Source organism: Erigeron canadensis, chromosome 6 (assembly GCF_010389155.1).
Source record: "Erigeron canadensis isolate Cc75 chromosome 6, C_canadensis_v1, whole genome shotgun sequence".
Classification (NCBI taxonomy): domain Eukaryota; kingdom Viridiplantae; phylum Streptophyta; class Magnoliopsida; order Asterales; family Asteraceae; genus Erigeron; species Erigeron canadensis.
Genome location: NC_057766.1, coordinates 29057649 through 29070872, shown reverse-complemented (window position 1 = coordinate 29070872; position 13224 = coordinate 29057649). Strand labels below are relative to the sequence as shown.

General features: G+C 29.4%; 1 protein-coding gene across 1 annotated transcript; it reads right to left on the bottom strand.

The window, feature by feature from the left end:
* Nucleotides 1-5316: 5316 nt before the first annotated feature.
* Nucleotides 5317-6858, bottom strand: LOC122605259 (acyltransferase Pun1-like). Its single transcript, XM_043778167.1, has one exon. The coding sequence runs from the start codon at nt 6840-6842 to the stop codon at nt 5541-5543; it is 1302 nt and encodes a 433-aa protein (XP_043634102.1). The 5' UTR covers nt 6843-6858; the 3' UTR covers nt 5317-5540.
* Between the last annotated feature and the right edge of the window lie 6366 nt (nt 6859-13224).

The window sequence follows — 13224 nt, the reverse complement described above, 5'->3', positions numbered from 1 at the left end:
AAGAGTGAGATCTTCGGCTAGTGGTGTCTTTCCTCAAGCAAGCCTAAACCATGGTATTCGAAATATACACAACGTAAGTGTGTGATACACGAACTAGTAAACTAGATCATGAGACGTATGCTAGTAGGCTTGCCTATCTTTGGTTGTTACTTAATTATGGAATCAAAGTGCATTATGATGTTCAAAATGTTTGGTTAAGTTAGAATTGGTGATAAGAGTAGTTTTCGTGTTATACGTTTTTGCGCGTTTATTGGAATTTCGGTAATTTGGCTTTGATACGCATGATTTCTTTTGTACACTTAGCTTTGTAATATTATTTGACATTAGTGCTGTAATATTATGGATATTAAAATATAGTTTCTGATTTATATTAATTTCCTTGATTTATTATTATTTAATTAATTATTTATTCCATTTATTCATTAATTAATTAAATAATTCCTTATAATTATTCTTAGGTTCTTAAATTGCCTTTAAAATTCATGGATAATTATATTTTGATTATCTACTGATTATTATGCTTTTTAAATTTGTAATATTATGTTTTATATATTTATTTAAGCTTTATTATTAATTTATTTAATAATAGCGATTAATTAGTGATTTTAACTTAGTTATTTATTCTTAAATCATATAAAACTTGGTTCTTTCCTTGTGATTGTTTTCCTCCAGTAGGTTTGAGCTATTTTTGTCATTGGTTATGTGAATTTGTCCAAGTTCATGATTTATATAATTTATTATTGATTTAATTATCCTTTATATCCCTTTTTAAATTCATTAAATCATAAAAACACTTAGAAATCACCACAAGAGTTTTTGTCCAAAAATACCAGGCCTCTCTAGATACCTTTTATCAATAAAAATTTATAACATTCAACCTCTCTTGTGTCTTTATAATTTGAGGACTTTTAAACATGAAAATCGTTTACCGAAATAGTGATTTTTGCCTCATTTCTCAAGCAAATTAAGTGCTTCAAAATGGATTTTTGTTCTTGTTTCATTTTGTCCAGAATATTCATCATATTTTGATGTTCCAAGTCGTGATTGTGGTGGTGGTGTGATATGTGCAATTTTGTGCTTTCGGTTGGTGATTATTTGACCCGAAAAAGTGATTTTTGAGCTTATTATTGTCTTGGACCAAGCAAGTTGAGTTTTGTAATATTAATATCAATTTTTCACAGTAACTTTGTGATATTTTCTTGGTCATTTGATTTTGGTGCAAGTGTGTGTTAAAAGTGCATTTTTACAAGCTTTCGGTTTTCGATTTCAAGCCTATTTTGACTTGTTTAGTTCCATACTCATATTTTTGACATTATAATAATTTTTCCAGAATGTTAACAATAATATTAACATATTTTTCACTTATGACAAGCCTAGCTTCATCTCATAATCCAACAACAAATCCAACCTTCTTAAATCTAGCATGCATGCACTTAAATCAACACTTTTTAACATAAATCTTTATCCATCAAAAATCCATCAACATAAAAATATATTTTTATGAAATATTCCAGAAATATATGTACAAATATTACATAAAATATGTTCATCTTTTTATATAAAAAGTCACTTTACAAACTATCAACACACATCAACACTTTTTGCTACAAACTTTCATGGATCTAATAATATAACATCAAATACATATTTTTTTATCAAATTTTCCAGAAAATATTTCTTCATAATATACATTAATATGACCATCTTTTACAAGAAAAACCATATCAAAAACTATATAATATATATCTACACTTTTGGGTCTTTAACTAGTTGAATCCTTGGATCTTTCTTCATGGATTTAACATGCATGAGCATGGAATGAAAGATCCTATCAACTTTGCCCTCATCAAGTGTATTTTTAAAAGAAAACATAAAGAAAACACAATCTTTTGATAAAACCTTTTTAATATGAACAAGAACAAGATTAATCTAATAAAGAGATGAAGATATATACCCTTGAAGAACACTTTTTTTGAAGATGAAATGGTGCAGATTTTCGTGACTAATATGGCTCCAAAAACCCTTGTTCAAACCTTGAAACAACCCTTAATTTATAGCTTAATCAAACTCTTGCTTAACCTATCCTAAACCCTTATTATTAGTATAAGTTTAAGTTGGATTTTTGCCTTGTTCTTGCTCTCCTTTTGGCTGCCGAAATGGACAAGAAAAGAGAGGGAGGAGGAGTTTCTTGAGAGAAAATAATGACTAGTATGTGAAGAGTGTGTAAAAATGAGAGTTCCAAGAGTGATTTTGTGTGAAAGGAAATTTGAAATGGGTATGTGTGAGGGTGTGAGAGGGGGGGCCGGCCACTTAGGGGATTTGGAGGGGTTTATCCTCTCTTTTTTTTTTTTATAAAAGTTGTAAGTTTATTTTATATAAGTGTATAAGTGTATGTATATATTTTTAAGAGTATTATATGTTTATTAGCAATGTTAAGTGACTATTTACTCTAGTATATGCATGTATGTATGTCGTGTATATATATGTATGTGTATATACATTTTTGTATTTTAAATTTGTTACATGGCTTATTAGTTGCTTTCTTGTATTTATTTTAAGCATATATATACACTTATAGATTTTTAAACACTTTTATATGCTTTATGAGCTATACATATTTTTAAGTTACTCATGACATTTTTATGACCAAATATTAATTAGTTGGGTTGATGGTACAATTTGTTGGACATTTACAAGGATTTTTAATTGTTATCTCAACTTGTGAGACTCGCTTTATTAATTATAACTTGATTTGAACATTAAGGTTTTTGTTCAATCTTATTTTATTAAATTGAATTTAGAATTAATCAATAGCTTTAGATTACTAATTTAAGGGCATTATCTACTAACTTCAAGTATAACTATGGCTTGTGGGAACATAGACAACCTAACTAGCACGTATATAATATTAAGAAGTAGGGTTGTTACACTAGCGCCGCTAGTTGACTTGTCCAATAGCTCGCGCCGCTAGGATGCAAGCTAGCGCCGCAAGTTTTGCCTGGACTCGCCATTTCAGCTTCGTTCTTTACCGATACTCATCCGTTAGTGTATATGGACCTTTCCTAAGTCGTTTTCTACCATTTGTGAGCGATAAACTTGCTTTAGACCTGAAATCACTAGCAAATACCATAAAACATGTATAAACGGCTATCAAACGCGCCTAAAACGTCCAAATAAGATGTGAGAAATATGTATAAATTGAGACATATCAGTGCTAATTACACCAATTAGTTAGTTTCATCAACCTCATCATATTAGTCAAAATCTCATAAAGGTACCTGAATAAATATTACCTCAAAAAAGTATGTGATAGCTCAATGTAACATAAAGACGTGTCATATATACGGGTTTACAACATTATTAATATAGAAATTAGTATATGAAAAAAAAAAATTATACCTTAAATGTAAAATTATTGTTAAAAGGGAATTGAGATATTTAAATATAAATACGGAATGATAAAATTATATCAAGATTGGATGGTGTAGCAGGGTTTGTTTTATACAAACTCTTCCAAAGAATTAATATTTTAACTTTGATTACATAAGTAGTTCGAATTCTCATTGATATCTTGTAAAAGAGTAATATTATTTTCGTTAGCCATTGCAAGTTGTAGTACAATAACCACAACTTTGTCACTGTCATAATTAGCTCAGACATATTGATGAAATTATTTATTGGTCGGAGTCATACCACAAGGCACATGCTACAATATATCCTCTATTATAGAAATTTTTGATACCAATTGTACTCTTGATGTAATATTATTTTAAAAGATAATTAAAAATTAAAATATATACATACTTGTGATCCCGTACTTGATATTCAAGGATATGTATTTGATCATGATATGGACTCATGACACGAATAGGTTTATTATAAATCACCTGTCTTATGATAATTAGTTAATAATTAAGATTGTTTTCATATTCTTTAATAACAATTAGGGCTCTTGATTTGAATAACAATTGTAACTTTAAACATTAATACGCAAAACTAATATATATAAAAAGGGAGAACATTTTGTACCTTTTTTAATGAGAGATATAATGAATCTTGAATGGAGTTTAGATTGATTTGGATTTAGTATTCAAGTAACCCTTTATTGTAAATCGTGCTTTTAAAACAAAAAAGTGTAAACTAAATGAGGCTTTTTCTACTAATATTAATATAAATACTAATATAATAATATATTTGGATAATGATTATTAGAGTTATTTATTTATAGTTAAATTAAAGGGTAAATTGCATAAAAAGGTATCCAACTTTGTTGATTTTTAAATTTAATGTATTTAACTTTTTATTGATCAATTGAAAGGTATTCAACTTTTCAAAACATAAATTTAAAACTTTTTTTTGATATTTTCTAACCGTGATTTTCATTAAGTTTTTGTACATGGATGAACCACTAGAATGTTAGAAGCTATCCCTATATCCGATATTATCTGAAAACTCGAATATATATTCAAATTCTTAGATATCTGAACTTCAGATATCCAACTTTTTGGATTCAGGTTCGGATATTGAAATTTATAATCCAAAATTTTAGACATTTGACTTTATAAATCCTCGAGAATTACCGCTTTTTTTTAACCACCGCCACAACATAAACAAATCGTCACATAAAAATAAAATACGATATTTAAAACTTAAAATCAGTAAATTCAAATTTTTTGAAATTTCAGATATTGGATTTCAAAAGATTTGAATCCAAAAGTCGATTATTCGAAGGTTGGATACCTGAGCTTTTGGATTGAAGTTTCGGTTAAATTTAGATCAGATTACGGGTTCAGATATGGTTAGTTTTGGACACCCTATTGGTTACCCAGTGTACGAAAACTTAGCAGAAACCATGTTAAAAAAATATCAAAAAAAACGTTTTCTTTTTATGATGATTTGAAAAGTTAGATACCTTTTATTAATAAAAAAAAGTTGAATACTTTAAATTTAAAAATCAATAAACTTGAATACCTTTTTATGCAATTTACCCTTGACAATATTACATGTTGAATTTCAAGTTAAAAAATTAAGATTAAAGCTAATTTAATTTCTTTGATAATTAGGTAAAATATTAACTTATTTTTTGAACTTTCGTTTTTTGGTCAGAGCCTGTTTATCTCATATGTGGTCTATACACCCACCGGACAGGATACCATCGTGGTACTTCACAGGGAAAACCTCTGGATAAATCACCAAATGGCACGACATCTACGGCATTAAATATCATTTGGGGTCAAACCTGCGCCTCCTTGGGAACAACCGTTCATTGGAGATCTAGGATGCCACCGGGCTATCAACCCATTGGCAGGTAAAATATTACTCGTAATACTTCGTTATTCATTGACGAAATAACAATGACATTAAAACACTTGAATAAAACATTATATGTGTAAAAGCACAAATTAAAAGATATCACCCATATATTGACAAGAGGGAGAAAGTACGTCTTATAAATGACTTGATACTAAGGCCGGGAGACGCTCTTTTGCTGTTGGCTCAGCATCGATCGTTCTGATCGATCTGCTTTGTCATTATGGTTACTAATCCTGGACATATGCAAGATCTTTATCATTTTGAAAATGAGCCATTTCTCCTTCTTCCAATATCACCGTTGCTTCAATACCATCTCCGGAAGCCGCATCCATCAATGTAAAATAGCTTGAATCATCCCAATTGTGAAACGGTAAGATTACCCGCACAGGGTTTCCCCACCCAAAGTCCACCCCGTAAAATGAAAAGTTACATAGACTCGTACAGCCATAAACTCGATGACTTTGATCGTGTTGTAGAAATCCTGTTCTTCTTTTGAAATACATTTCGCCTAGTTCCTCGACATCTCTTACAGCTGCCCCTTCGATCTCCATTCTATCTTTCCTCAAACGAGTAATCACCTCGTGCAAGTGGATTATTTCACTCGAATTATCGGCCATCTTTGCAATCGCCAAGTTCAGTATGTTTCCTACGGCGTTTTTAAGAGAAACGGTCGTACTAGAAATCTTTTCCCTCATGTTCACCATTAGACTCAAATTTGAAGGCTGAAAAGAGCCTCCTGCTTTCGTTGTGGCTGCATTCACCGCACATTTAAAAAGTAGAGATGTTAATGATTCGACCCGACTAGGGTTCAATGGAGTTATATTCATATTATTTATCCTGTTTTTTAGATCATTTAATTTTGAATTCGAAAACACAAATCTTTTCGCCGTATACTTATCTTTGGATGGTACTTTTTTCATTACAGATTGATGATCATCTTGATGAACATTAGTAGTAGTAGTAGTAGCATCTCTTACGGGTGCAGAAACAAAAGTTGGGTTTATTATTGGCGATCCGCCGCGTGTAACAGTGGCCCAGTGGTTGACCAAGTTGGCCATCGTGAACCCATCAGCAATTTTATGTGAGATGGAAACCGCCACTGCAACTCCACCGCAAGAAAAGTGGTTCACTTGGACCTCCAACATACGATTACTACTTTCGATACCAAGGTTAGGAACCAGTTCATTATTAATTATGGTCTCGTCTGGGTCTCTCTTGAGAACCAAGTCTTCGAGCCGAACAACATCGATAGAAGCTTCCAAGAACTCAACTCCTTCATCGTTACATTCGACGTAAGACGCAGAAGGCGACGGAAGCCTACCTGCGAATGGATAGTATTGTGTTAAACATTTTGACAACGATTTTTTTAATTTGTTAATGTCATCCTTGTTGTAGTTTTTGTACAAGAAAACCCATGGTAAGTGAAAGTTGGGAATCTTGTTATCAATGAATGAAAGATTATAACGGTTGAGGTGAGGTGGCGTTGGGGACGATGGTTTAATGGTTTCCTGGTTTGTGATGGTTTTCATTATTGTTGATAACTAATTAATACATACGAAGATATATGAACCTTAACTATAGGCGTCTCTCTCAATATATATACACGAGTATCCTACCCGGCACAAATGCGACGGCGATGGTAGGAAAGACGGTCTATTGCTGCTAGTGATGGTATTATTAGTGGTGGTGGCGGTGTCGAGTGATATAGGTTAATTTAATTGTGATAATGAAAATTTTTTAAAAAATAAGGACCTAAAGTGTTAAATATTAAAATAAAGGTTTAGCGAGTAAATTAATTCATTAAAGGCTAACTTGATATTTTATAAAAAGTCTTTACATGTTGGGTGTTTATTAAGGGTAATTTAATAATTTCGTATGCAACCATTGTGTAACTATTTCTAGAAATGAGGGTTTTGATAATTTTTATAAAGAAATATAGATGGGATCGGATATTTTAAAATGTGCCGCTACGCATTCGATACACACATGTACTAGTGTACTACTATCCTTTTGTTTTCCATTTATGAAAAAACAAATGGGGTACTACTAATATAGTACTCCCTGCATCCCATTAAATATGTCTTAGTTTGAATTTTTAAAGTTTTTTATAAACTTTTACTTTAAATATTTTGATTTGTATTATATAATATTTGATGAAAGTTATATATCAATAAAAAAAATGCATTTAAAACTCAATTAATTCATGTAACTTTCATCAAATATTATATAACATCAAAAACTATAATATTTAAGGTCAAAGTTTATAAAGTAAGACTTTGAATATTCAAAATAGGACACATTTAGTGGGACATAGGTAGTAATATTATTTTAATGAGAAAATTACATTTTTCATCCTATAACTTGAAACATTTTGTACTTTTTTTATCCCTAAAGTTAAAAAAATTGCGAAAAGAACCTAAACTTAGCACTTTTTTCACTTCTTGTTCTCGCGATAACGTTGTTAGTTTTTCTTTGTTAAGGTTGCCAACATTCGTTTGTTTTTTTTTTTCACTTTTCGTCCGTTCCTTTTTTTTCACTTTTTTTATTTTTGAAAATGTTAAAACTGCCCAACGATGTAGAAATTGTAAAAGAGTAGACAACAAACATTAATTAAAATGTTAAAACTGCCCAACGATGTAGAAAATGTTAAAACTGCCCACTTTTTTTTTTTTTTAATAGTGTGAGCATTTAATAAAAATATATATTAATGAGATATATATTTAAAAAAAAAGGATATTTTAAATCAATAAAGTATGATAATGCCATAATTAATTAAAATGATACATGGGAGTACACAACTTTTAAAAAATCTTACGTCATCACAATTGTTTTTTATTTATATAATAGATTTAAAATAATACCTAATATTTATCCAATAGAATAATAATTAACATATATCCAATTGAATAATAACTAACATACATCCAATAGTATGTTTTGTCATAAAGACATAAAATTAGTTAATTAAAAATAAATAAAATTTAATACAAATATTAAGATTTTGAGAGTAATTATACTATTTTTTTTGGAGTGTTTTTAAGTGAATGTCATGACACATATAAAAAAAATAAAACATGTAATAATATAATATATTATAGGAAAAATATATAACATTTTCATATTGTAATTGAAATTTAAGATATCTTTCATTTAAAGATAAGATTATATTTCTTTTGGTGTAAAATAAGAATGTAATACATCATGTGTAACAATAAAGCAAATAGTAACTTACTATGATTTTTTAATGTTTAAATATCGCTAAATCTGTCACAATTCACAACTTTGATAGACATTATATTTTATAATATTCAAATACCGTTAAACATGTCACAGGAAACTAGTTCGATGAACATATATATTTTTAAAAAATATTTCATTATAAAACTCAATATGTTGAAATACAGATCAATTTTTTATTACTCAAAATAGTATATTAAATTTTAAACTAAAAAGAATTAACATTTAATATTTATAACGTCATAAGCCCCGTGTATTAGAAACGGGCCTAAAATCTAGTTATGACATAAAACACAACATTAATTTTAAAAATTTTCGGCTAGTAAAATAACATGTATAAAATATTATATTAATTTCGACATGCAATAAAATGCTAAATAAACAAATGGATGAAAAACGAAGATACTTTCAAATTTCAATTCAAATTGAAATCTCGTTTACAATTACACTTAAAATTTTAAAGAAAAAAAAAAGTAATATCTTAATGTTTTTAGATAGAGTTCTTTTATCTTACTATCACCCAATGATGTTACATACTTACATCACTATTGTTTTTTTAAATGTTCATTTGAAAATTAAATATTTTATGAAAATTAAAAAACTGTCAAAACATACTGTAATTTGAATTTAACATAATGTGTTTTAATTGTGTTTTTATTGTGTAATCTAAAATACGTTGTATTAAGTTTTAAATCACGGTGTGTTTTTGATAGCGTTGTAAATCAGAAAATTGTTCAAACACACTGTGATATGAACTTAACACAATGTGTTTTCGAAAAACATATTAAAAACACATTGTGTTAAATTCAGAACACAATGTGTTTTGATAGTTTTCTAGTTTTCACGAAAAATTTAGTTTTCAAATGATCAAATACGCTAATAACCCTAACAAAGTCGGCAATATCGTAGAAATTAAATGGGAGTTAGACAAAATTATAGGATTGGAATTCTAGTACAAATTTGCATGTCTAGTTGCAACCCAACAAGCTTAGAAATTCAAATGTAAAAAAAAAAAAAAATGATAATGACAGCCTTAAGGGTTGTCACTAAACCTTATTACATGCTTAAAAACTTATACATTATATATTAAAAACCGCCCCATAATTTTTCTAACAGAAAGATACAAATTTTAATGCACTCAATTAGTTTTAACTGACAACTCTAAGAGTTGTCACTAACAAAACTCAAAAAATAAAATACTTTAAAAATATAGGGAAGTTATATGTAAATAATTTAAGCTAAATTAAAGGAAATCATTTTATTTAAAATATCATTAACTTCCGTAAATTTATTACGGGACTAAATCTTAACAAATTAACAATATTAGAAATAGTTTGATTAGAACTAGAAAGATATTTGTGCCTAGTTGTGTTTTTTTAAACGATCGTGCGTTTAGAAGCATTTCTGGTTGTGTTCAAGTAGAATTAGACAGATTCGTGATATACTTTGAAGGTTTTTTTTTATTTTAAAGTTCTTGTATTTGACCTGTGTATCTGAGAGTGTTTGGATTAATATTAACATATAAATACGTCTTCTTTTACTTTATTACCTTTTTTATTATTTAGTTGTGATCGTTATTAATTATCATAGGGATAATGGCATACGAATCACCTATGACAAAATGGTCATGTAATGTAGTGATCTAGTCGGGTGGTTATGTAATGTATGCACCTATGTTTTTTGGGCTATACTATGTAAAATATGTACAGACCTTACATAGTATAGCAAAAAAAAATACATAAGTCCTTACATTGATTGACCCAAATAAAAAGGTCCTTACATTATATAGCCAAAAAAACATAGGTGCATACATGACATAGCCACCTGAATAGGTTACTACATTACATAACCATTTTGACATAGGTGGTTATATTTGTATACCATAATCCCATTATCATATATGTTAATCCGAATTAATAATCCAAATACATAGCATCAATACTATATTTTATTATAAAATAAAAACAATAATCTCATATTGAAAGTTACATAAAAAAAATGTCTTAAATACACTTAATGATTATATTACACTATTAGTCATTTATCTTTTAAATTAAATATCCTCATTAACCCTCTATATCAATTATCTACACTCGACGTCGCCTCTACCACTTACAGTCGTCCCTCACCACCACACCTTCGCCGCCACGAAACCTTTGCATTGCACGGGTGTCGTTCTAGTATATGTTAATCCAAATTAATACAACATCTTGGTCGACTTGTCAATTTTCGATTATTCTTTTAATATTTGGTTGTGATCCTTATTAATATCGTATATATTAATGTAAATCAATAATCCAAGTTAATACCATATATGTGTTGTAGTTAATACCTTAGTACCAAACTTAATACCTTGCAGAAAATAACTCACAACGGGTTTTTATCATTTGAAAATTAAAATTTTCGTAAAAGCCAGAAAACTGACTAAAACACACTGTGATCTTATTTAACACAACGTGTTTTTAATATTTTTTCAAAAACACATTATGTTAAGTTTATATCACAGTGTGTTTGAACAATTTCTGATTTACAGCGCTATCAAAAACACATTGTGATTTAAAACTTAACACAACGTATTTTAGATTACACAATAAAAACACATTGTGTTCTATAAAAAACACAATTAAAACACATTGGGTTAAACTCGGATCACAATGTGTTTTGGCAGTTTTCTAGTTTTCACAAAAAAATTAGTTTTCAAATGAACATTTCACATGTGTTGTAATTGTGAGAATATTTCAATATACAAATACAGGCGCATATCTATGAATCATTAGGATCGCACACATAGAACGAGGAGGGCTTATATGAACTTTATAATAACAAGGAATTCATTGGAAATGAAAATGAAAATAAACTAAAAGTTTGCAAAAATGGATTTGGAAATGATTCGCGGGTCAGAAACTCGAATCGGGTCGAACGGGATCGGACATCAAGCACCATGGATCGACCCATGACTCATGGGGGTCTCACTAGGTCGGCCACGCAAAGGATGGGAGAAGGAAACTAGGTTTCCTTATCCCACATTGATTCAAAGAAGGAAACCTAGGTTTTTATGCCTATATAAAGAACCCTTATTCTTTCTTGAATCCTTGCACCAAAAAACCCTTTCTCTCCTCTCTCTTTTTCGTGTGGAGCTCGACACCACCATAGGTGGAAAGCACCCCATTCTAGTTATTTTTCCGGTGGGTATTTTGTTATAACGTAAAGTTATAACTAGCACTTACTTAAGTGTCATTGATTCGTTCGCGTGTACAAGTCTTTTGAGGGGCGCGACTTCGGGTTCTTTTTTGTGCAAGCAAGCTCACGATATTCTTGCTTAAGAATATCGTCTCCAGGAGTTCGTCTAAGAGGTTAGTGTTTCTTCAATTTATTTATCGTTTAGTTATTATATGTATGCACGATAGATCTTGGCTAGGGAATTAAATAGTTTTAATTGTTTTATTACATGCTTCCGCTAAGTAGTAATTAATTAGATTAACTACATGTTCATTAATTATATTTGGATAAAATTAATTTGTATTTAAATAATTAAACGTTTTTAGTTATTTACGTTTTAAACCCTACACTTATAAAAGGTTTTAAATATAACCCTTGATTAATGAAAAATGTTTATTCTCAGAATAAATATCATTTTGGTTAATAAAATCCCAACAATATGTTTATCCAAATTTTTAAATATATACAAAAAAGAAATTTTGATTTTAAAAAGAGATGTTTAGAACTTTGGATAAAATTCAACTTTTAATTAGAACCATTAGATTAAAATGTTGATGTCATATATATTTTATAACTTTTTTATCTTTAAATTAATTATAATAAATTCAAATATTGTCATTAATTACTGCAACAAATTATTTAGAAAGTGATTATTTTAATTATAGAAAGTATGGAAAATTACTGCAACAAATTAGTTGTTTGGACACACTTTTTTTATGCACTTATTAAAAATGCGTAAAATTTTGTTAAATTGTTCACACTTAAAAATGTGTACAAATAGTCTACATTAAAAAGTGCGAAAAATGTTAAAAGTTTCACAATCAAAAGTGAAAAGAAAAATGTTTACACACTAATAAGTGTGTAATATATATTATCTTTTTAAAATCACTTTTTTGATTTTTTTTTTTTTGTTGTTATATTAAATTATGACTTTATATATATCTTTTTATTAGGGATGGGCATAAAATCCCAACCTGAACCCATCCTGGTACCGTCCCTATTCTAGTACCGGGAAGTGGTACCAAGTCTGGTACTCACATTTATAGGTTTGCAAGACCGGTATCAATCAGGATGTGTGATGAACGTTCATTTTGTGATAATTTCCCCCATCATTAGGCCGCAATTTAATGTTTAAATGAGTTAATAATCGTGAACTCTTGGTACTTAATGGATTATATATAAATGCAGGTTCATGGAAGATGTGAACGAAGGAGAATGACATCTATCAACTCTACATGAAGGCCAATGAAATTACAAGACACAAGGAGGCAAAACAAGAGTCGAACGAAGATTATATGTAGGATGCAGGAGCATCCAGTGCCGCTGGCACCACTACTGACACCGCTAGGCGCCCAAGGTCCAGTACTGACTTATCGCCTTATAAATAGAACAATAAGCCCTCAAATCCAAGGGAGAACATATTTTCAGCCACCAGTCGAGCAACACAAACCCTAT